The sequence below is a fragment of the Silurus meridionalis genome, chromosome 9, assembly GCF_014805685.1.
Source record: "Silurus meridionalis isolate SWU-2019-XX chromosome 9, ASM1480568v1, whole genome shotgun sequence".
Taxonomy (NCBI): Eukaryota; Metazoa; Chordata; class Actinopteri; order Siluriformes; family Siluridae; genus Silurus; species Silurus meridionalis.
In genome coordinates, this window is record NC_060892.1 from 2,621,141 (window position 1) to 2,645,300 (window position 24,160).

Here is a 24,160-nt window from a genome sequence, read left to right on the forward strand (position 1 = left end):
CGGTAACACAAAACAATGCATTCCTTTTTCTGACGGATACTAAATTTATTCTGAGGAAAGCCGCCTGAAGCTTCACCCACCTGGATCTATTCGAGCCCTTAAAACACAAACACTGGAGTTTCTGTTCTTTACCTTGGTGATGAGGATGCGGTAGATCTCCAGCAGATCTTGTTCATCCTGGCAGCCACACAGGAGCTGCCAGACCTCAGCTCGCAGGGCCTCGGGAATCCCGGGTCTCACCAGAGCGGACAGCCCTTTAGGACGAGAAGACAGGTTCCCATGCCTGAAAAACACACACACAGGTTTTTATTAGGTGTAAGAGCAGATCCTAAGAAGATCATGGATATAGGGTGGATAAACTGAAATGTTTGGATGAAGCCTACTAACCCCACAACCCTAAACCCAATCAAGCTCCACATGCTCCTGAGGTAACAATGATCCTGTCCCTTTCCTCATTTCGAACCCGATTCATCCAGATGCACTACATCTAAATGGAATTTCTGGATTGGAAGCAAATTTCTGTGCTGAGGTTGGTTCTGCATGAACAGTCTAAAGATCTATGAGGTTATGTAGAGGTTAAACTCATGAACCATGAAGATGGATTTGGACTGTAATTAATATAAACAGAGTGGTGCAGTGGCGTAGTAGCACAGTTGCTATGAGTTTTGCACTCGAGTCTCCATCAGGGAACTAGAATGAATGAAGACGAGGATCCCTTTCGAGTCTGGTTCCTTTAGAGGTTTCTTCCTCATACTGTATGAAGGAAATTATTTCCTCTTCACCACCTTCACCTTTGCTCGCTCATTAGGAATAAACATATAGACACTAAATAATGAAGCTGAATATTTGCAGTCTATTTATTTATATAAAGCTGCTTTGGGACAATGTCCATTGTTCAAAGTGCTATAAAAATTTAATTGAACACAAGTCAGAAATAGTTGTAAAGAAATTAAGCATACATGCAAATGTGTCCTGCTTCTAGACTTGATCTCAACCAAAATATATAATTTCCATGTTTATGCATTTACAGCCAAAAAGACGAGTATCAAGTATCTGCTATCTTACAGCAGCTCACTTACAAAACAATTTCTTACGCATCGTTTATTTAAGTATTTTTTTCTGTCTTTATAAAATACCCGAATATCATTGTTCATGTTTACCTTGAAAACAGGAACATGCAGGACCGCATGTAAACCGACCCTGTTGTAATTGATCTTCACCCTGTTTTCCCATTAAGGCATGCGGTTATTCATGCGGTGTAAGAAAAGTGCTGATCACAAACATGAAGTATGAAAAGCAAGTTGTTGTTTTGTTTCCCACTGATATTTCTCGCTGCTTTCGTACAGCTCTATTGAAGTGTAGTGCACATGAGCAGATATCTATGTGGTGACCAGATAGCTACGCTACTTCACCAGCGTATTTTTTCAATATTTTAGGCACCATGTCGTACTTTAATAATCGGCCATTTTGCACAAAGTGTTAAGAAAGCCATTAACCAAGTAGCATTGTGTGTGTATATACCCTCAATTTTGTTATGTTGCAGCCTGATAATACAATCGTTAAAATAAGAAAGTGAAAACAAATCTAAAAATGTACGTACATTTATTAAAAAATAATATATATAATAATAATAATCATCACATGCTGGTAAATATTTTGACCAATTACAGTCTTTTTGGGTGACAAATCCTCTCCAGCTGGGTCAGGTTAGATGGTGACCCTTTCTCCAGAGATGTTTAATAGGGTTCCACTCTAGGACATTCACAGAGTTGTCCCTAAGCTTGTTGTCTTTGCTGTGTGCTTAGGGTTGTTGTCATGTAGGAAGGCGAACTTTTGGTCCAGACTGAGTGCTATGGAACAGGTTTTTATTGAGGATATTTCTGTACTTTGCTCTATTCAGCATTTCTTGAACCCTGACCAGATGCTCAGTCCCTGCAGCAAGCAAAAAATAAATACACCCCCACAGCATGCTTCCATGGATGCTTCCACCAACATGCTTCACTGTTGACATGGTCTCAGAGGAGAAACATCTCAGCAGCGATCAAGAGAAATGGGAGGCCCTTGAGCATTTTTATTTTTTTTGAGTGAGTGTTGACTAACAGGTGGAAAAAAACTATGTGAACAATCGCAATATCAGGCTGCAAAATAAAATGTAAAAAATGTGAAGAGGGTCTGAATACTTTCTGAATGCACTGAACCATAAATCATGGAGGCATCTGATTGGACCTAACTTGATTCTGCAGCAGGACAATGACCCCAAACATACAGCTAATGTCATTAAGAACAATCTTTAGTATAGAGAAGATCAAAGAGTCCTGGAAGAAATAGTTCCCCACAGAGTCCTGATCTCAAAATTAAAGACTTTGTCTAGGATTTGAAAAAGAGAGTTCTCAAAGATGCTTGGAACAACCCATCTGGCGAACTCCTTCAAAATTTTTACCTAGAAGGGCAAGTGCACCGAGAACAGGGTTTCTCTATAAGATCGGTTTGTGTAATGTTTGTTGCCTCACCATCGGTAGAGGATGCCACCCCAAGACTCCAGAATTTTCTCAGGACAGTCTTTAGACACATCTCCAGTACCACTGGAGATCTCGCTGTCGCTGTCTGTAAAAGAAGAATGAAATCAAAGATGAGTATTGAGAGAGCGTTTTTTTTTATTTAATTTTTTTTTAAGTGTTTGGGCTTCGTATCAAAGCTCATTTTACCATTTAAGGTATTACATTTTACATATTACATTTGTCCTCTAATACACCAGTGCACCTTCTTATTCGCTCCCCTTGAGGCTAGAGAGGTAATGTGGCCGTCTTGGCCACAAATTGTGGGTGAGTGTGGGAGAAAAAGAGTGAGAGAAAGAGAGTGAGAGTGTGTGTAGGGGGGCTCTGCTGAAAGGCAGGAGTGATGAGTAAGCTTCACAGCTCAGGGCTGAAAAGCACTCAGTTTTTATGCATGCAGTCCTTGGGTTCAAAGCTTCTGAGTGCACATGTGCAAACAAAAGGAAGGAGAATACGGATTGACTCGGCTCTCAAACTGTTACATACAACTGAGATGAGACTCAATGAGACGATCACACAACCTTCCTGTAACAGCATAGCGGATTTGCTTAGTTTCAGATCATTTATATCTATTCTACAGTGCCTTCAGTTCAATATTGTGTTGTCACAAAGCAGCTACACAGAAAAACATGCACTGTATTGAGAACAGTTTTGGGACACCTGAATTTTTCTAGCCAATTTTGGTTCTTAACCAAAACGTTACCACAAAGTTGTAGACATGACGATGCTGCAGCTCTATAAAAATATGCTTTACATCGGTTGCAATGGAAGATCTCGATCGGCCTGCTAAAAAGCTCATGGATGAATGAGCACAAATTGACACCATCATGCTCCCACATCTAGTGGAACATCTTCCTATAAGAGTGGAGATTATTATAACGCAATTAGGAACATGACGTGGAATAAGATGTTCAAAAACACGTAGATTTTATAGTCCAATGTGCACAAATCTTTACATACACACACTGAACAGGCATAATATTATAGCAATATAACATAAGAGGTGAAGTGAATACACTGATTATCTCTTTATCATGGCATCTGACAAATTGTGACGTCTAGATGACTGGGTCAGAGCATCTCCAAAACTGCAGCTCTTGTGGGATGCGTCTACAGTGGTCAGTATCTATTAAAAGTGCTCCAAGAAAGGAACAGTGGTGAACACAATATTAGGCAGGTGGTCATAATGTTAAGGCTGATCGGTGTATAACCTCAAGCTGGAAACACTTTTCTGGATAGAGTGAAAGCACAAGAAAGGAAACGCTGAGTGCCAGCAGTGTAGCAGCTTTTGGTGATAAATGAAGTGTCTGAAGTCTAATGTTCGCAAGGGTCATTATAATCCCAGCAGCACCCTTGGTGCCTCGACATCCCCTTTCTCACAGTCTGCATGACAAGTTGTGTTAAATCCATACTACAGACATGTTTTATGCTTGCAGTTTGCTGATGGGATCAAACAGTCTTTGAGGGGAATAGAGATGTGCAGGAAAAAAAAAAAAGCACTTATCTACCATGGCAGTCAGAGATATATTATGAAACGGTCCTGAGGATCTGAAACTCTTGATTCTCTTGGGTAGACAGGGAATTTGCTCCAACATTGGTGCAACACCTTTGACCACTACTGATCTGAAACTACAAGAAACCTTGCCATTTAAATGTAAGAGTAGTAATGCACCTCTGATTGCATCCTCATGACTCTTTTCATAAAAGGTACAAATGTAAGGATTTTCTCTTAGATGTAATGTAGACGTAAACCTCAATATCGCCTCAAAACAAAGGAGTCTTAATAATGAACTTTGAGGTGCATAGCTCTGCTCTGGTGCAATCTTAGAACTTGTCCAAGAGACCAGGACTTTGCTTTCAATCAGAGCTGGATTTATGAAATGCAATGATAAATTTACGAATCAGAAGGTCTGGATTAGTATGTTCTACCCGAAAGACATGTACAGTAGATTGCATTTCTATTAACTGGTCAGTAGACGTAGGTTGCAGCAGAACACAAACTGAGAGTTGGTTATCGGAAATGTCTAAAACTAACAACAAAATATAGGATGTGGGACCACCTTTCAGGAGCAAGTCATGATTTTCCACAACAGCTTTGCTTTCATATATGGAATGCATGGTTGAATTATAATCCATTATATATCATAGTGGAATGTAGAATTCCTGCGTGAAACTGAGCAAATCTGCCACAGAGACGTTTGACACGACATACAGCCATACGGCTGCAACATCACTGGAAGGCGAGATGAGGAAGACCTTTAACGAGCTTAGATTACCTTAGATAACTACAGACTACTACAAACCTAAAAAAAAAACGGTTTCAGATCAGAGTAGAGGATGTAAAAAATGCTTTCTGATGCCTTCTAATTCAGCAGTCTTAAGATTCTTCAACATGACCTAATAAACTTGGGTACAATGTGTATGTAGACTGTACGACAATGACGCCTATTGTATGCACGTAACTATATTACCCAGCTATTGACTCTCGCAACTTCATTACGGCAGGAATTTCCGCTGGAGTTTAGTGATTTCGCAAAGTTGGTGGTTGACACCCGCATGATGTCACGTAGCATCAATATAGTACACAGTGTGCGACCTTTCCCCAATGTTGAGCGTTTTGATTTTTGCAAATCCTTAACCAAGTTCATTGGCACACCAAACATCTGGACTGAGGTTCTTGTGATGCGCATAAGAAAATTAGGGTGGGGGAGGGGGAGGAAGAGCAAGCAGAGAGAAAGAAAACAAAAGGCGAGATGGACGTGGACATAGAGGTCTTTAAGTGCCTGCTATGTCCTAAGGTGACACAGCAGCTTAAGTTTTCTCTTCCAGCACCCTCATACACACAAAAAAAGAAAAAGAAACGAAAGCTACGCGCATGCACAGTGGCCTAAAAACTGTACCGCCAGATTTCGAATGGAGTTATTATATAATAAACTCTCATCGTAAGATCAGCATTCGCACTGATACAAATCCTAAACATAAATAAATGTGGAGGGAAGTTAAAATAAAAAAAACACAGCAATGAGGTTTTATAAAGGATCAAACTTTGCAGTGAGCAATACCAGACAAATAAAATGACTCATCTTTTTAAAGGCCTTGGTAACGTGATCTACGTTGCAGGGTTGCTGAGGGGAAAAATAAATGAAAAAAATGCAATGCTTTGTTGATGGAAACCAAACCTTTCTCACAATGCCCTTGACACAGGATGCTCAGGATAACATCGTTCTGCTTCATCATCATATCAAAAGAGACCCTTGTGACCAGAGACCCTTATTTACACTTTCTATAAAAGGGACTTTTTCTTCCTATGGGACTCTGCAGACACACCTACTAAGACACTCTTTGACCTTAATGTTCATGTAAACAAAAGATCCAAACACGGGAGGTCAAGAATTCCCAATCATCAGCAGCCAGTGAAAATGTTTTTCCCCTCGCTTTTTAATTAAGTTTTTAATTAAAAAGGAATGGAGAAAAACAAACGTATCACATTACACACTAATACATTTCCAATATCCTTTAGATAAACAACTATTATTTGGGCAGGATCCAAGATGCTGACTGAACATCTGCATCAGATATCCAGAGCCTCCGATTCCAGTTTTGTGCAGGTTAGGCTTACACAGCTTTACATCACCATGTCCACTGTCCAACCATAGTCTACTTTAATCATACATTGACACTGGTAAGATACAGATCAGCTGTGTATGCATAGTGACTACTGCTGTTGTGTCTTGGGGGCATGTGCTGTTATTTCTTTATGTAAGACAAACATTCAAAATACTGAAAAAAAATTCCAAATAAACCTGCTGCATTATAAACTAGAACCACATGCAGCTTGATGTATACTTTCCACTATGTAGCATATCTGGATGGTCTTTCTGTCTGAGTGTGAACAGCAAAGACCTTGGTGTGATTATTGACTCTATTCTTTCCTTTGAGGCTCATGTGAATATTATTACCAGGATCACCTTCGTTCACCTCAGAAATATTGCTACAATTAGAAGTATGATGTATGATGCAAAAAAACTAGTTCATGCTTTTGTTACATCTTGATTAGACTATTGTTACACTTTACTGTCTGGGTGTTTGAGTAAACAGATCTAGAAAATATGACCACATCAGCCCTGTTTAATCAGTCTACACTGCTCCTAATTTAATCTCACATTGATTATAAAATACTACTACTGAAGTTTAAAGCACTTAACCATGACGCGCCTATTTGGTTTAAAAGGTGCAGGCTATTTGTTGGTACCTTAAATCATGAAGACTTCAGCAGGAGGCAGATGTTTCTCTTATAAAGCCCCACAGTTATGGAACAGCCTTCCAATCAGTGTTGGATCCAAGTGTTAAAGTCGAGGCTGAATACATACTTATTTAGTCAAGTCTTTTTTTTTTTTTTTCTTAGGTAAAGGAGCAGATCTGGAAGGATCATGGATACCGAGTTTTTGGTGAACTGAGATATTTGTATGCTGTCGTCCCCTCACGTGTTCACTCAGGTTTGTTGACGGTGGTGTGGTGGGTCGTCTCTTATCCCAGAGATCCCTCATGTCTGTGTTACCTTCTGGCTCTCCCTTTTAGTTATGCTGCCATAGAGAGTCTTGCCAGAATCCCCAACTGCAGTGTGCTTAACTTTTATACAACAATAAGAACACTTAATAATCCATAACCTTCTCTCCCAGTCAACCCCTCTTTCCTCTCTCTCTGCTCCTGAGGTACCAGTGAAAACTGTTCCTGCCCCTCTCCTCGGCTCTGCCCGATTCATCCCGTCCTGTCTCTGGATGGTGTTCCCTTCGATTGAAAGCCACTGTGCAGGTGGGGACAATTTCACATCTACTGCATGGGGATCGATCAAATTATAGAGTAACAGGAGCTTTGAGGATGAATTTGGACCATACTTCATGTCAACCGTCTGCTACACGGATTCACCTCAACATCTTTTATCTATAATAAAGTCTGGTTCTAGAGTCTGGTTCCTCTCAAGGTTTCTTCCTGATGCCATCCTAGGGAGGTTATACTACTCACAGTCACCACCGGCTCACTCATTAGGGACACACTTACACTTAGAAAGAACAATCACTCATTCTTTTTTACCACATTATCTGTGTAAAGCTGCTTTCAGACAATGGTCATTGTTAAAAGCGCTATACAAATAAAAATGAATTGAATAAAACAACTGTAACCATAGTAACCACAGTTCCAGTTTTAATCAGATTGGGGCAGCTATTGTGAAAGTTCCTTTCTGAGCTAAAAGAGGAATTCTGCATGTGCTTTTAATTTGTGATTTTGATAAATGGCCAGAGGCACAAGATGTATGATTATATGATGTATGATAATATGAGGAATTTGAGAAGGTGGTTATAATAACCTTCACTTTTTCAAGAAAACATCCCACTTGATTTAAGAGTGTGGAGATTTAGCCACTCAGGTGTTAGTAAAAGTCAGTTACCAATGTAGGTGAGGAGTCCTGGGGTGCAGTCAGCCTTCCCATTCATCCTGTTCAATAGGGTTTAAGATCAGAGCTCTATAACAGGAGATCTTCCACTCCAACCCCAGAGTAAAGCATACCTTCATGGAGCTGGCTTTGTGCACAAGTGTTCCAATACTTTGTATGTGCATGGTGAGTCGTATCTAACTTGAAAAATCTGAAATTCTAATGAAAGCATTGGTCCATGTTGCACAGTTTCCTCTTACTAGTGTGACTTGCTGACATTTCATTGGCTCACCATTGCTATGGAAACTACCACATATTCGGCACTGATAGTTGATTGCCGGAGCTATCAGCAAAAATCCATACCAATAGTTTTTCTGGGTTGCGTCTGTGGCTGGAGTGTCATTATACAGTTACAGCTGACATCAGATGCTGTTAAGTCTTTTTATTCATTTTAGATGTAACTATTTTTGTTGCTTTTTGTTTCAGTTTTAATGTCTTATTTTCCTCAATATTTATTTATATAATTAATATAAATAAAAGAATGGAGACGGATGATCCGCTGTGGTGACCCCTAATGGGAGAAGCCGAAAAAAGAAGAATATATTCATATTTATTTCATTGAACTCATTTTTCATGATTCAGTAATGTTTTATTTTTTTGTAAAAAAAAGTTCAGTTCTATTTTACATAGAATTGTTTATTTTATTCTATTTTAAAAACAATCGGTTGATTACGCAGCTATCAATAAAAATCAGTCAACCACTACTATTTTGTCAAATGACACAATGAGATACTTTAGACTTCTTACTTTTTGAAACTTTGTTATTGCATCGTTACAAAATGTGTATTCCTGCCAAACTACAAAAGGTATGCACACGCAGAAATGTGACGAGCTAATCAACTGGCAACCTTTATGGAACGTATAAGAAGATATTCAAATGTTAAAACAATTTACTCAATATTATTCTACATTTCACCCATTATCTGAGCAGTAACACTTATCTGGAAATCTGAGTACCATGGGAACCACATGGGGGGGAAGAAAAAAATAAAATAAAAAAAGACACATTTTAAGGAGCTCGAAGCCACTGACTAAATTAACACTTCGTTTGCAGTTGCCAAAACATGAGGGAGAAAGTGCAGAGGGAGCAAATGTGCTTGACTGGATATCAGTGCCATTCTGTGTCTAGAGAGATAGAGACTGAAAATCTAGACTGATGGTCTCACTCATCAGCTAGGCTACGCTGCCAGGGGAAAGTGGAAAGAAAAAAACGTTTCTTTTTTTTTTCCCTTTGCCTCCTCACATGTTCTCAGAAGGCAATCTAAATAAGCCCAGAGACATGGTCATTTTTCTTGTAAATTGAACACCACAGAGCTTCACAGGATCAGCGAAAGGGGGTACATTCTTCAATCAGCTTGCATGCGGGCATGCAATTACTTATCATAGTGTGTGTGTGTGTGTGTGTGTGAGAGAGAGCGAGAGCGAGAGAGAGAGCGAGCGAGAGAGGGAAAGAAAGAATGTATGGAGCTATGGACTGTTTTATAACTAATAGAAAGGGGACGTTAGAATAGAGACAGACAGACAGACAGGAAAAGGAGTAATAGAAATGTTACAGATGTATAATTTTGTATTTTTCGTGTCCTTCTCTCACCTTCCTCCGGCTCCTCCTCCTCAGTTGGAGACTGCAAGCGGCCTTGAGATCCCCCGGCTCGCTCCGATTCCCTCTGAAGACTCACGACTTCATATATGGAGTCTCCTTGGCTGCCCTTCGTCAAGCCCTACGCACAAAACACTCGGTAAATGTGCATGTTCCACTGCATGTGGACGCAGAGAAAACATGGAAATCCTCCTCCTTCCATCTCTCCCTGGCAATAAAGATAGAAGGGTTTCGTTTATAACCCTGTATTGTTTAATGATTCAAAGCCTGAAACGTCAAATAAATAAAACATTTTCAAGGCTTAAGTCTGATGCGTTTACGTGAATTAAACGCACTAGCAACATCAACATCAACGAGTGAACAAACAAAGCAAGCAAGAGCTGGATATAATAATAATTATAATAATAATGCAAAACAGATATGATACTTACACAGGCTTTTAGTAGTGACAGAGTTTCACAGCAGGAAATTATTCCTTCTGGGGCACCAATTTCAGGAATGTACATCAACCCACAGTCTATGCAGACTAATGTTTATAAGTATACCAATTATGTCAGAGCTACTCGGGCATCATATTTAATTTAAATGAGCTCAGTGTAACCCTGAAATCTTTTGAAAGTTGAGAAGGATGAGGCACAACACAAACGGGGTGGGGGGGGCAATTATTGTGAGAGACATTAGTCAGGCTACATGGCACCAACAGGGGTAAATGTTTCGAGCAGTTATAACTAGGGTTGCAAAGAGGTGGAAAATTTAGTGTCAATTTCTGAAAACTTCCCATGGGGAATTTTTTTGGAAATATTCCAAGTTGGAAACTTACCAGGACCTTATAGGAATTAATTAAAGATTTGGGAAATTCATATAAACATTATGTTCGGTCATAAGCTGACATGCATAAAAACGAATACAGTTCACAACAGCTTACACACTGCACAAGGAAGTTTAAAACAAATCTATATGATATTTCTTATGTCATTTATGTGATGTTACACTTTATGTAAATATTCGCACTATTGACACTATTTTGTGTGCAGGATTTGAGAAATGATGTGTGTTTTGTGATGGAGGAAATGCACAGTGCATGTAGGAGGTGTGGACTCAGTAACCCTGCAGTAAGTGTGCTGTGTGCATGTGACTGATAAATGTGCAGGGTAGAAATTCAAATGAAATTGCATTCATTCTGGTTGTTCGAACCCGAATTATCCTGCAAGATTTTTTTATTAAATCACATTTATTCTTCCTGTTATAGACCAAAGTGCAATTTTATATCATTTTAAATATAATTACGTGTACGGGAGGAAATTAAAAGGAGCAGCCAGTGAGCCGGGGTTGGGGGTAGTCTCTGAGAGGCCACTCCTGGAAAACCTGTACGTTAATGGGGTTCACAGAGAGCCAGGTGTAATCAGAGCGGCAGATTACGTGCAATTTATTGGTTCGTTAGGGGTTGTCTTTTGAGCACTTCTTTCATCGAGTCTCTGGAAGGAAAAAAAGCTTACATCACCGCCGATGCACCGATTTGCTCTGAAATAGAAGCCGATCAGTTGTAATTGCTGAGTGGAAAATGCGCTTCGGGCGTAAGACAACATTTACAGCAAATAACTACTTTGGAATTTCTTTGCACATGCTGAAAGGCAGCGGCAAATAAATTGTAATTATAAAAATTAAAAAAAAAGAAGAAGAGGGCGGGGCTGGGTACCGTGCTCACGCCATAATATTATCTTTTAATTACAGCCTATGCATTCTTCCAATCAGCATTAAAATAACTATGGAGGCAATCAGCAGGACATGCAGGCAGAAAACCCTAATTACTTCAGCAGGATAATGAGAGCCAGGCCTCTCATTAAGTTGCTTAATACAAAGCCTTCATTTGATACTTCGTAGCTTTCCAGTAGTTGAAGAAGTGCTCTTGATTGCCCCCCTACCGAAACAGGTTCCCAGCACAATGTAGGTTGTATCTGCATAACCGTAATGAGGTATTCGTAGAGGGGTTCAATTAATTATAATTATTACCCAATAATTAGACCTTCTGAGCTATTTCAATATTTGCAGACTTACTGAATTGTCTAAACAGATATTTAAAACCTTGACAATGGAAAAATGGGATGACATGCTCTCGCTGCTGTTAATCACAACACTAGCCATGGAAATTTTGGCTTCATGTGTCCTATATAAAGAAGTTCGCCTCACCCTCCCTAACTGGTATTTGTCATGGTATTGGGAATTAGCTTGTAGCTGTGAAGTGTTCAGACCAAATTAGATAGAATCTTATTTAAAGGAAATGATGTCATGTATATAACAGAGTGCAGCTGTTGATGTGGTGTACCGGTTTGAGCTGCAGGTAGAAGGTCTCAGAGAAAGCTTTTCGGCTGAAGTACCAAAACCGCTCATTGGATGGATAAACTCGGGCCAATGCCTCCAGCCGGAATCGAACAGGCTCCACCACCTCGGTCACCACCAGGTCCACAGCCACAGTCACATACACCTGTTTATCTGGCCAAAAAAAAATATGCAAAAAGGTTAACAGGGCAGCAGCATGTATACAGAAAAAAACATAGAAAGCGTGTTTGTATTAGAGCTGTTGCTATCGATTATTTTAGTAATCAAGTATTCTACCAATTAGTCCAACGATTAATCGAGTAATCGAATAAGTGTTTTTTCTTTATTCAATACTTTAGAGAAATCAAAGTCCTTGTTTCAGTAAAGACTTCGATAAGGAGGCGATTTAAGAATGAGGTACCAAAAAACAGCAAATCTGTCTAAAGATGTCATAGTTCTTGCTACCCAAGTGTGATTTCCTCACACAATAAATGATGCACTGATTAAAACTGCACGCTGTGACGAAAAGGCCTCATCAATTCGGTTTGTAATCAAACGTGTGATAATCCTGAGCTGGAATAAAACATTAAAATTTCCCTCTGTGATCCAAGGTTTCCAAACATGAAAAGATTTATTGACTGGAGCATTTAGTAACTTCATATACTTGATTACCTGTGCAATGGTTAATAAGAACAAAATATACCTGATATATAAGGCCACAAATAACAATCTATAATTGAGGCATATCTAAAAGCAGCTGAGCAAAAGGTCAGAAGGACACATGCACTCTCCAGGGTTTATTTTGAAAATAAATAAATTCATATACTATGCATTCTCATTACTCAAACCTATGTTACAAATAACTGAAGTTAAAGAATAACACAGTATAAAACAAACAATTAAATTTTTATGCAATTAATGAGGTTTTTAAAAGAACGCCTCAAAATAAATTCCAAATACAATCAAGTCAAGTTTATGACTTAATAATAATAATAATGATAATAATAAAGTGAACCATATCAAAACCATGGCAGAGAAGAGCATTTACGTAAACAGCACGGATTCTCAATGTCCCCACTTTCTGACAGAATGGCCAAAGGCCCAAAAACCTGATGAAAATATAATGCTTTCTGTAATACCTTCACACTGGACATAATTTGCAGTCGAGTAAATATAGTATAATGCTATAAGCCTAAAAAGACGCCTTCCTTATAGGGCAGTGGTCAACAGTCTCCATTTGGTCCCCATTTAAATGATCAGCAGTGGTGGACGAAGCACACAAACCATTTAGTTGAGCTAAAGTATTCTATTCTATATTCTATTAATAGAATGATATCAATGAGTCAAAGACTGATTAATATCGATTACAATTATCATGAGCCCAAAACCTTCTTGAACCTGAGCTGTATGTTGGTGATATGTTAATACACCAAGCGCCAAAACAAGTTTGAAACAGAGCTTGCGCTCGACCCTGATTGTTGACTCGTTTGACCGGTTACGATTTTATCCTTATAAATAAAAAATAAAAAAGGGACGACTGATTTCGCTAAATGTAGTGAAACGCAAGATATTTGACTTTGAAACATAGTGAAGTAGAAGTAAATCTCTAAATAAAAAAATACTCCAGTAAAGTACAGATACACAGAAAAGCTACTGATGTACAGTAACAAATGACATTCAAAGGACAGACTTTCATTTCATTTTCCCTTCTTCTCCTTTAAGCCTGCATCCTTTGAAACCTTAACGGTAGGATTTCAATTAGTTGCCACTGAACTAAACGGTTAAAAGTCAGACTATGTGGTATATAAATATAAATAAACTGCATGCACACAGGCTCGAGCACCTGCACTGTTCAGGCATGATGTAGGAAAATCTATATAGTGATGAGAAACAGACTGTGCCTGTTATATCATTATACATGATGTATAAGCAGCATCTTACCTTTTGGCGTTTCCTCATTGAGGGCTTGAAACACAGAGTTGTTAGGGTTCCATATGCCAGTTATCACGTAAGCCTTTCCATCTGTGCTCTTCCCCATCACCTCCTACATACAATAAGAACCATGGGCTTTATATTAACTATGCCAAGCTTAGCATTAAAAACTAACTGTAGGTGTCGTTAGCTTTCACAAATGTAGGCCAGACGTCTTTATTTTGAAGTCAGGTACTGATGTAGGGTAAGATGAGGAGGTGCAGTCAGTGCTCACATTCATCTCAATTGTGTTCAGTAGGGTTGAGTATAGGGTTCTGTAGCAAGAGATCTTCCATTCTAACCAGTGTAAAGCAGATCTTCATGGAGCTGGCTTTGTGCACGGGGGGCATTGTCGTGCTCGAACTGGTTTGGGTTCGAGTGAAGAAAAATTTCACGCTAGCACATCCAAAGACATCTTGTATAAATGTGTGCCTCCATATTAGTTGTAACAGTTTGTGTAAGAAGCACATATTGGTGGAAAAGTTAGGTGTCCCGATACTTTTGCTCATAAGTGTATGAAGAGCTTAAAAGAGCTTTTTTTTTTTATCAAATCTTATATTTCAAAATATTAAATTATGCATAATTATGCCATTGGACAGAAGCAGATGTCTCGTGTTGTAATGTGTGTGGTCTATCTTAATATTTTTTTCTACCTTTTTTCTTTAAATCTTGCATTATTTTGGTGTATTCAATATTCAGCTCAGTCCTTTTTAACCACACCTGTTTTATATATGGAAAATATCAACACAGAGATACACAGTCGTGCAAAAATCTAAATCCTTTTCTTCAGCCTATTAAACCAAACCAGACCACAGCTGATTAAACGACACGTCTGATAGTTTCAGCTCTCGATACTCTTGCCTCCTGCACGGAACTTGCTTGAGGCGATTTGTACAAATATGTTTCTAATGAATAATAAAATGTCTGGGTCTTTAAATAGTAGACGTGGCATTGGCATTGCTATTTTAAAAATGTTGCAGGAGAAACGATGAGGCAGTCAGGATTCAAACCCGGTCTCGAGACACAGCTCAAGTTAAAATCACTTACGGGTAAACAAAAAACTGAAAAGCTGCGCTAATAAGCCCGTATGGGGTTTATATAACCACTCCTGAGACATAAAAGTGCAAGATATTACTTTTAAACCACTTAAAGAGAGATGCAGGGAGTTTTCTCACCATGTCTAATAGGTGCATGTCGTTATTCCGAACCTTCTGCCCAGGACTGAGCAACATCCCAAAACATCTGAAATGGTAACACAAAGAAAAAATGTCTTAATAATAGAAACTATAGAATATTCTTAATATTTATAGAAAGATAAAGAGATACAAATTATAGAGAGAAAACAAGAGCAAAGAGCTTTAATGCACATTGACATCAATTCTACAAATATCTTTTTTGTAACTGTACTAGAAAAATATACACATGATCTCTTTAAAGATAAAGGGACAAGTGAAGGCTAACGCCAGTAAAATAAGTAAACATCCCTACAGCATTAAAACTCTGGGCTTTTCATTGTCTACATGTGCAAAATGGGTTTGTGCTGTAAATTTTTATCGGTTGAAGGAAAAAGCTGCTGCTGTGACTTGAGTGCCACCAGGTGCCTGATAAAGAAATCGCACTGTACGAGAGAAAAACAAAAATCTAATTTACTAAGAAAGAAACCAAGAGCAAGAGAACAGAGAAAGAAAAGGAAAGACAGACAGACAGACAGACAGACAGAATGAGACAGACAGACAAACAAAAAGAAAGGACAGACAGACAAAGAAAGAAAGAAAGAAAGAAAGAGCAAGAGAACAGAAGAAAAAAAAGCAAGAGAACAGAGAAAGAAAAGACAGACAGACAGAAAGAGACAGACAAACAAAAGAAGAGAGACAAACAAAAGAAGAGACAGACAAACAAAAAGAAAAGACAGACAGACAGAAAGACAAAGAAAGAGACAGACAGATACAGACAAACAAAAAGAAAGGACAGACAGACAAACAAAAAAAAGGACAGACAAAGAAAGAAAGAACAGACAAAGAAAGAAAGAACAGACAAAGAAAGAAAGAAAGAAAGAAAGAAAGAAAGAAAGAAAGAAAGAAAGAAAGAAAGAAAGAAAGAAAGGACAGACAAACAAAAAGAAAGGGCAGACAGACAGAAAGAAAGATGATATATATATATTCCTCTCTTTCCTTTTTCTTTGTTTTTCTTTCTTTCACTTAATTGCATGTGTATTTGTCTGTTGTGTGCATGCTCTTCACAGATCAAAGGCTTTAGCTTTGATTACTGCACGCATTTGCCGTGGCATCGTTTTGATGAGCTTCTGCAATGTCATGCCATTATTTCCGTCCAGAGCTGGCTGTAATTTTTCACCAAGATCTTATATTGATGATGGGAAAGTCGGACCGCTGCACAAAGCCTTCTCCAGCACATCCCAAAGATTCTCAATGGGGTTAAGGTCTGTCCAAACCATGTGTGAAAATATTCTCATGCTCCCTGAACCACTCTTTCACAATTTGAGCCTGATGAATCCTGGCATTGTCATCTAGGAATCTGCCTGTGCCGTCAGGGGGAAAAAAAATCCATTGATGGAGTAACCTGTTCATTCAGTATATTTAGGTAGTCAGCTGACCTCAGGGCACATAACATTGCTAAACCGAGACCTGACCGACTGCAGCAACCCCAGATCATAGCACCACCCCCACATGCTTGTATGTTAGGCGTGCATCAGTTCAAACGCCTCTCTTCTTACCCTGATGCACCCATCACTCTGTAACAGGGTAAATCTGGACTCATCAGACAACATGACCTTCTTCCATTGCTCCAAAGTCAATCTTCATGGTCCCTAGCAATTTGAAGTCTTTTCTGATTAGCTGCACTAATAAGTGTTTTTCTTAACCCAATTTTAGTAGTTACAGCGATCTCCTTAGAGGTTTTCTTTACTTAATGCATACCAATAATTTGACACTTCTGACACAGATTAACATCTTTTACATGACCACAGGATGTGTCTTCCGACACTGTTGTTTAAAAAATAAACAGGTACTTACTGCATCTGTTAGGGTTAAATAACTGCTGAAGGGTTAAATTGCCAGCTGAAACAATCATCCATTCAGTAATTATCCAACGGGAGGCTCGTATCTATTTGCTTAGTGAAATCCAGGGTTTTTTTTTTTTTTTTTTAAACAGACAGGATGTGTATACACAGGTGTATATATATATATATATATATATATATATATATATATATATATATATATATATATATATATATATATATATATGTATGTATATGTATATGTATATATATATATATATATATATATATATATATATATATATATATATATATATATATATATATACACATTTGTCTTAATTTTTGCTTCAGCAATACTGCATGCAAACAATTATGCCGATAAAATACGCACGGAAAAAGGAAAAGGGAAAGAGTATGTGCGAGAAGCGTGTTTTCCGGACCTGCACGTCACCGCACTGCGGTTATGTAAACACTGATGGTTGAGTGCATGCGTGTCGTCTCACCTCTCTATTTCCAGTTCTTTGTTGGAGATCTGTTGCACCGTAACCACCACCTTCTTCTGCACACCCTGCCGCAGCTTGAAGTAGTATTTATCTCTGTCCTTAGGAACAGGGCTACAGGAGAAAGAGAAACCAGGCAATAGATATTTAGAATGTAAAAGTACTTGAATTAAGCCTAGCATGACAGACAGACAGACAGACACTCAGATTGGCCACTGGGTGGTGCTGTTCATAAATTAATTTTTTTCCTGAACATTTACAGTAAAGGGTTGTTTTCCTACAAATTTATTGTCTATGGCAGTAAAATGTATCCTTTTGCTCAATCAGCCACGCCCCCATATCATGAGATATATTTCTACATCTACCTTTTGCAATTCATTTTTAGGATTTTCCCAAGATCACAAAAAGACATGTTCAAAACAAGATTGTGCAAATGTTAGAGGTGGAATGAAGTATCTGAGAGACTGTTTGTCTGATTCAGCCGAAAAGAACGAGGAAACTGCCTGAAATATAATAACCAACACCTAGAACTAAGCTGGTAACACAATAGCAACCCCAAGAATAGGCAGTACATTCCTCAGGGTGTCTTCTTGTTTTTGTTTTTTTTATGCATTTCACAGATTAGGCCACAGAAACAAATTAACCTTCTTAACACAATAAAAAAAAACTTTGGTAACTGTAGTAACCAGATGAAGGTTAAAGCAAGAACAGCAAGAACTCGAACATGTACCTAAATATAAAAATTTCAACAATCAGGGCTTAAAAGCCATAAGATCTGGTAAGCAAACAATGAGGAAATTTTTTAGAAATTATTCCTCACAAGGAGTGAAACATATCAGTTTTGACCTGAAGTTGCCTTTGCCGTCATCCTCCTGCACCTCCAGGGACACAGTGAAGGTAAAGATGTCGCTGTCGGGGGATTGAGGCAATGTCGCCTCGCGGTTCTCCGAGGTCACTCTGGATGAGCGCTTGAAGGCTGTGGAGAAGCTGTAGAGAATACGGCTCACCTGCACAAAATAACAAATACACAAGATTGTTTTCTTTAATCTCTGCATATCTATTGGCACCGGAGCATAAATTACTGACTAGCAAAATTCAATGATGATCAAATTCAATGTTCCAACTACAAGCTTTTCATTATAAGGCAGTGGTTCTCAAACTTTTTTCTGTCATTCCACACTATAGAGGGGGATGGATTTTCAAGTCCCACCTGCCCTCCATCAGCCTAAAAAATTGGAAATCAAGTCTTTAAGTTTTAAAATGTCTAATTTATTGAAATGTTTAGTTCTAATTCAATAACATCAAGTTAAAAAAAGAAAATAAAAGTGCAGTTGTGTTAAGTGCTATAACAGATGTTTTAATTTACTTGCATTGATGACCTAATTGGTGGTTGCTTTAAGAAAACCATAAATGAAAATTAATGAACACAAAAAAAAAGTTGAAAAAAATGTGCTCCCTCCCTTAATGTCTTTATTCACCACTAGAGGGTGCGCCCCACATTTTAAGGACCAGAGTTAATAATGATAAAACCGTTTGGTATGAAATTATAAAGACAAACACCTTCTTGTTAAAGATTAGTGGCAAGAGGGCATCATCAGGATTGACCTGCCCTCCTTCCAGAACCTGTACACCTCCTGTGATGGGAAACGACCTGGCAGAATCTTAAGACCCCGCAAAGCAGCCTGATTAAAATAAGGACTGCCAGATTCCAAAATACCCTCGATACACCTTCCTATATCCTCAGATTAGACTCGACTGTGCAGACTACATTTACAATAGCAGTATGCAGTAAGCTTCTAACCAGAAATGCAAAAAGCAATGCAAATTATATATATAAAAATACAACAAACTTATTATGGGAGTGCAAAAGTGCAATTTACACTACATTGGCAAAAGTTTGCAGACACCTGGTGACAAGTCTGGTATGTGCTGGTATATGCTTTCCACATTTAGCCACAATATGTGCCCAATTCCCTCCACTCTTCTGTGAAGATGTTCCACTAGATTGTGGAGTGTGCTAATAGACATGCGTGTCCATCAGCCGCAACGGTGAGGGTAAAGTCAGGTACTGGTATGGGTGAGGTGAGGAGGCATGGTAGTGCAGTTAGTGTTTACATTCATCCCAAAGGTTTTCAGTAGGGTTGAGATCAGAACTCTATAGCAGGCCACTCAAGATCTTCCTCTCCAAACCATATAAAGCAGATCTTTATGGAGCTGGCTTTATGCACAGGGGCAATGCCATGCTGAAACAGGTTTTGGGTTTCCAAATTCAAATGAACGCAGATTTTTATCACACCGCATCCAAAGTCGTCCTTTACAATTGTGTGCCTCCAGGTTTGTGGTAACAGTTTGGAGAAGAACCACATATGGCAGGAAAGGTCAGGTGTCCCAATACTTTTGTCCATATAATGTATATTACAATAATACTGTATAGGGTGAAATGTGATGTTTAGTATCAGTGAATTTCTGGAACATAGATGGAAAAGGGGACCTGCTGTTCTAAATTGATTTCATTTTTTTCCCTTTCGATAAAATCTCACAATCATACTTTTTTTTTTTAGCATAAGGATGTCCAGACTTTGGTTCGAGAGAGCATTGGTTCTATCATGCAAGGTCTACTCACAGCTTCTTTGATATGGCAGGAAAAAACATGAATCTGAAAGTCCTCTGAGCTGCGGTAGCTCTCGGTGAAGCAGAAGCAGTCACTCTCTAAGGAACCCTCTTTCCCTCGAGCACAGAACAGCACTTTATAGATGGGAAAGGAGGCAATCTCTGTGCCTGTGGCCTGGTCAACAATCCTGAAGAAAAAAAAAAAACTTACTCAATACACATAAATGACACTTGAAAGAGTGCGTAGTAGAGCTGCTGAAGGCCTACAGCTTTTCAGCATGTGTGAAAATGTATTTGGTTTCAGACAGAAGTGTGTAAAATGATTGAAACGCAGGAACTTGTGAAAGAAACAATTCATAGTTGCGTCACAGTATTTTCACAACTCTTACTCTAGTTCTCATGCGTGTTCATTTTTAACCCCCTCCCACACATGTGGTGAAAGACACACAGAAACCACATCACCCTGCTAGTTTTAACGTGGTTTGTAGTATCTTCCGAATAGACGAGGTGCATCTAGCATGTCCAACTTATAGCCACTTTTACACTATATCATATTTTATAGGATATGGAAATCAGGGACTTGGAATTCACACCGTTTCTTGTATCTTCGTACTCAACCTGGATAAAGAGCAAGAACGGGAATAAATATTCCTTCCTTCTGTTCCTTCCTTATGGTTGATTGTTGGGTCAAAAAGTTTAGACCTGAATAATATTAGTATACACCAAACAGCCATAACTTAATGACCATCGATCAGCAGAACATTATGACAACCTGCCGAATATTGTGTTGGTCCCCTTTTTTCTACCAAAACAGTCGTCAAACATCAAAAGCATGAACAACGTCAGCAGTTTGAGCTACAGGAGCTCGTCTGTTGGATCGGACCACACGGATCAGCCTTCGATCCTCGGCCACCCGTGACCCTGTCGCCGGTTCACTACTGTTCCTTCTTTGGAGCACATTTGATAGATACTGACCACTGCAGACCAGGAACATCCCACAAGAACTGCAGTTTTAAAGATGTTCTGACCCATTCATCTAGACGTCACAATTGGTCTTAAATCCTTACGCTCACCCATTTTTCCTGCTTCTAACACGTCAACTTTTAAGACAATTTGTTCACTTGTTGCCTAGTAAATAAATCCAACCACTAACAAGTGCCATGATGAGGAGATCATCAGTGTTCTTCACTTCACCGCTCATAATGTTATACTGCCTGATCGGTGTATATGAGGATGCGGCCAGCATATCAGTACCCAAGTCTGACATTAGATTACCAACATACCTTGTTATGAGTCTGATGAACGAATATGAACTCACACAGCCAGAATATAACTATTTAGATCTGATCTTACATTAGGAGTCTGGTTTATACTATTCTTATTATATTAAATTTACAGGATATGAAGTATAGTCCGTTCCTCCCAATATGTCAGTAAAGTAGTCTCATATAAAATTACCAGCGTGTCACTGACATACGTCAGATGTACAGTGTATGCCTTGTACGTACCTCACACAGCCTTCAGGATTGTTGGGTACATGCAGGGTGATTGGAATAGGGCTGGGGCTCTCAGCTCTTAGGGTGGACATTGCTTTCTGAGCCTCGGCCTCACTCCGTGGAGCCTTCACCCATGTACAGCCTAGGTAGGAGAGCTTACTGAACTGCACACTCTCCTCCTCCTCCTGCACCACTGGACTCCCCACTGCCACCATGGATGCTTCTAGAATCACACGACACGGAGCATGTTGTAGATCTTATGTTGATTTTGAGAAAAACAAGGCGTATTTAGTGCTAAATGTGTGTAGATCTTTAACATCTTTTAAATATCACCCTGACAATACGCATTTATCCACACCACAAACTTCTAACCATTCCATACAGTACCACTACATACACATTTTTAATATTAAGTTATGATTATTTGGTCCTATGTATCATTTCTATTAGAGGTCTATCGATTCCTCGGTTTTGCCGATTAAACGGCACGAATAGCTTCTTGCTGGAACCCCTGATTAATCGACAAAAATCCACACCAATAGTTTTTCCAGCTCCAGGGCCACTGTCATTACGAGGGCGACCTCTAGAGGCGAATCACTGACACCACATGCTGTTTGTTTTTACACGCGAGACTGCTGCAAGGTGAGCGCGATATTATATTTATTATTTCAAATGTATTATTAATTATCATTTTTTATATATAATTATATAAATATATTTATATGTATTACATTCAAAACATTCTTAAGATTTTTACCCCCCAAAAAAAGAGCTCTGTTTCTATATTAAAAAAGTGTTTTTTTTCCCCCCCAGTATCTATTCTAAAAACTTAAAAGACTGAGCAAAAGCAAGTACGATTCAACATAGCGATCAGTAAAATCCACTATCAGTCGACCTCTAATACCAATCATTAGAAAACTTCAACAGACATATGTGTTGACTGACATGTGTGCTGTTTTGCCACCTCAGGAAATTGAAATGTGTCTGTAAAATCAATTAAAAACCTTTTACAAACATGTTGTCACATTGATGCTATCTTTTATAAATACAGACCTGCTCACCACTAAGTGAAGGTTTTACACCAGACTGAACATTTCACACAGTTTTTCAAAGGAAGCGCAAAAAAAAGAATTTGCAACAAAAATAAGAAGAAAGGAAGTGAGGGGTCAAAACCGACAGTTTCAGTCAGTCAACACTTTCAAAAGCAACAACAGGAACCAGTAACAATAGGAAGAGTCTCTTCCTGTGTAGTAAGAACTAAACCCTGCACAGATCGCTCAGAAAGTTTCACTACCTTCTCTTGCCTTATGTGGTCAGAAGGCCTTCACCTGAAATTGAAATCTTCACATGTTACTGTTTTTAAAAAGGCTGTGAGAAACCAGAGCATACCATTAGGATTTTCACTGAGAGCCAGGCTCGGTGGTCTTTCCTGTGCTTTTGGTTCTGTGGTCATGCCAGTGGTCTCTCCGGTCTGCACTGGTGTAACTGATCTCGTCTCCTGTGTCTTCAAGTCATCCTCCAGAACCTCCTCCATTGCCCTCTCCAGCTGCTCACTTCCATTTAAAGACATCTAAGAGCATAAAACAGGTCATTCCAATGCGAGTTATGGCCTCCTTCTATTCTACCATGACAGTTATAATCATAACCGGATAATCATAATGTGGGCCCATCATCACCTTGAGTTTGGGACGTCCTTCTGAGCTGGATGGCGAACCCTCAGCGCCGTTCTGCACCAACACAAACTCCTCGCTGGTGACTGTGGACACTGATTCAGTGGAGCCGCTCACTTTACGCAGAGATGAGCGGTCATCCATGATAGCCAGGGACACTCCTCCTTCGCCCCCCTTCGCTACTGGCCTGCACAAAAACTTTCCTTTTTACTCAGATGCTAATGATACGCTAATCAGAACGAGTCGTGCCTCTATTAGCTTAACCATTATTGTGTTCATATCAAAAATTATATTACATTTTTTCTTCACATATACATTAATACATACCTTTGTTAGCTTTTAATTATTCTTTTAGTCGTTTCATAGACATTTACCGTATTTTCCGGACTATAAGCCGCTACTTTTTTCCCCACGCTTTGAACCTCGTGGCTTAAACAATGAAGCGGCTAATTTGTGGATTTTTCTTCTTGCCGGCCAAAAACTGAGCCCCGATTGATTAGACTAATGAAATTGCCGAACGGGTTCAGGTGAACCAATGAAATTCTTTATATTAAATTGCACTCCCACTGAATCGGGCCGCACCACATCATAACCATGGATGAGGTTCCTCTGACGTTTCACCTGCCGCTCACTCGCACGGTCAACAGGAAATGCGAATCATTCAACCAGGCATGAAAAAAAAAACGCACTTCACCTGTGTTCTGAGCTGCACGGCATCGGGAGAAAAGCTTCACCGATGGTGATTTTCAAATGCACAACGATGCCAAAAGAAAAACTTACAAGAGAAATAGTTGTGAAAGGAAGGAGGAAGACAGTGAACAATGACTTTCTTGGTAGGCTACTGTTTAGATACAAGCCGTGTAACAGACACTGTCTTTCATTAAAGCCTGTGTAAAGTTCATTAGTTTCAATTTATGTTAAAAGTAAAAATCTTTGTA

At 39.0% G+C, this 24,160-nt stretch overlaps 1 protein-coding gene across 3 annotated transcripts in view; it reads right to left on the minus strand.

Annotated features, from left to right (window-relative positions):
- Nucleotides 1–24,160, minus strand: part of rabgap1l (RAB GTPase activating protein 1-like) — a 110,554-nt gene that overhangs the window by 80,760 nt on the left and 5,634 nt on the right. For all 3 annotated transcript variants that reach the window (XM_046858402.1, XM_046858401.1, XM_046858403.1), the window contains exons 2-13: nucleotides 23,229–23,409; nucleotides 22,942–23,122; nucleotides 21,565–21,775; nucleotides 20,070–20,244; nucleotides 18,293–18,453; nucleotides 17,450–17,560; nucleotides 15,103–15,169; nucleotides 13,898–14,000; nucleotides 11,964–12,130; nucleotides 9,635–9,761; nucleotides 2,511–2,604; nucleotides 133–283 (exon numbers count right to left, since the gene is read on the minus strand). In XM_046858402.1, the coding sequence (XP_046714358.1) occupies nucleotides 133–283; nucleotides 2,511–2,604; nucleotides 9,635–9,761; nucleotides 11,964–12,130; nucleotides 13,898–14,000; nucleotides 15,103–15,169; nucleotides 17,450–17,560; nucleotides 18,293–18,453; nucleotides 20,070–20,244; nucleotides 21,565–21,775; nucleotides 22,942–23,122; nucleotides 23,229–23,366 (1,686 nt within the window). In that variant the 5' untranslated portion in view covers nucleotides 23,367–23,409. The remainder of the gene's footprint in view (nucleotides 1–132; nucleotides 284–2,510; nucleotides 2,605–9,634; nucleotides 9,762–11,963; nucleotides 12,131–13,897; nucleotides 14,001–15,102; nucleotides 15,170–17,449; nucleotides 17,561–18,292; nucleotides 18,454–20,069; nucleotides 20,245–21,564; nucleotides 21,776–22,941; nucleotides 23,123–23,228; nucleotides 23,410–24,160) is intronic.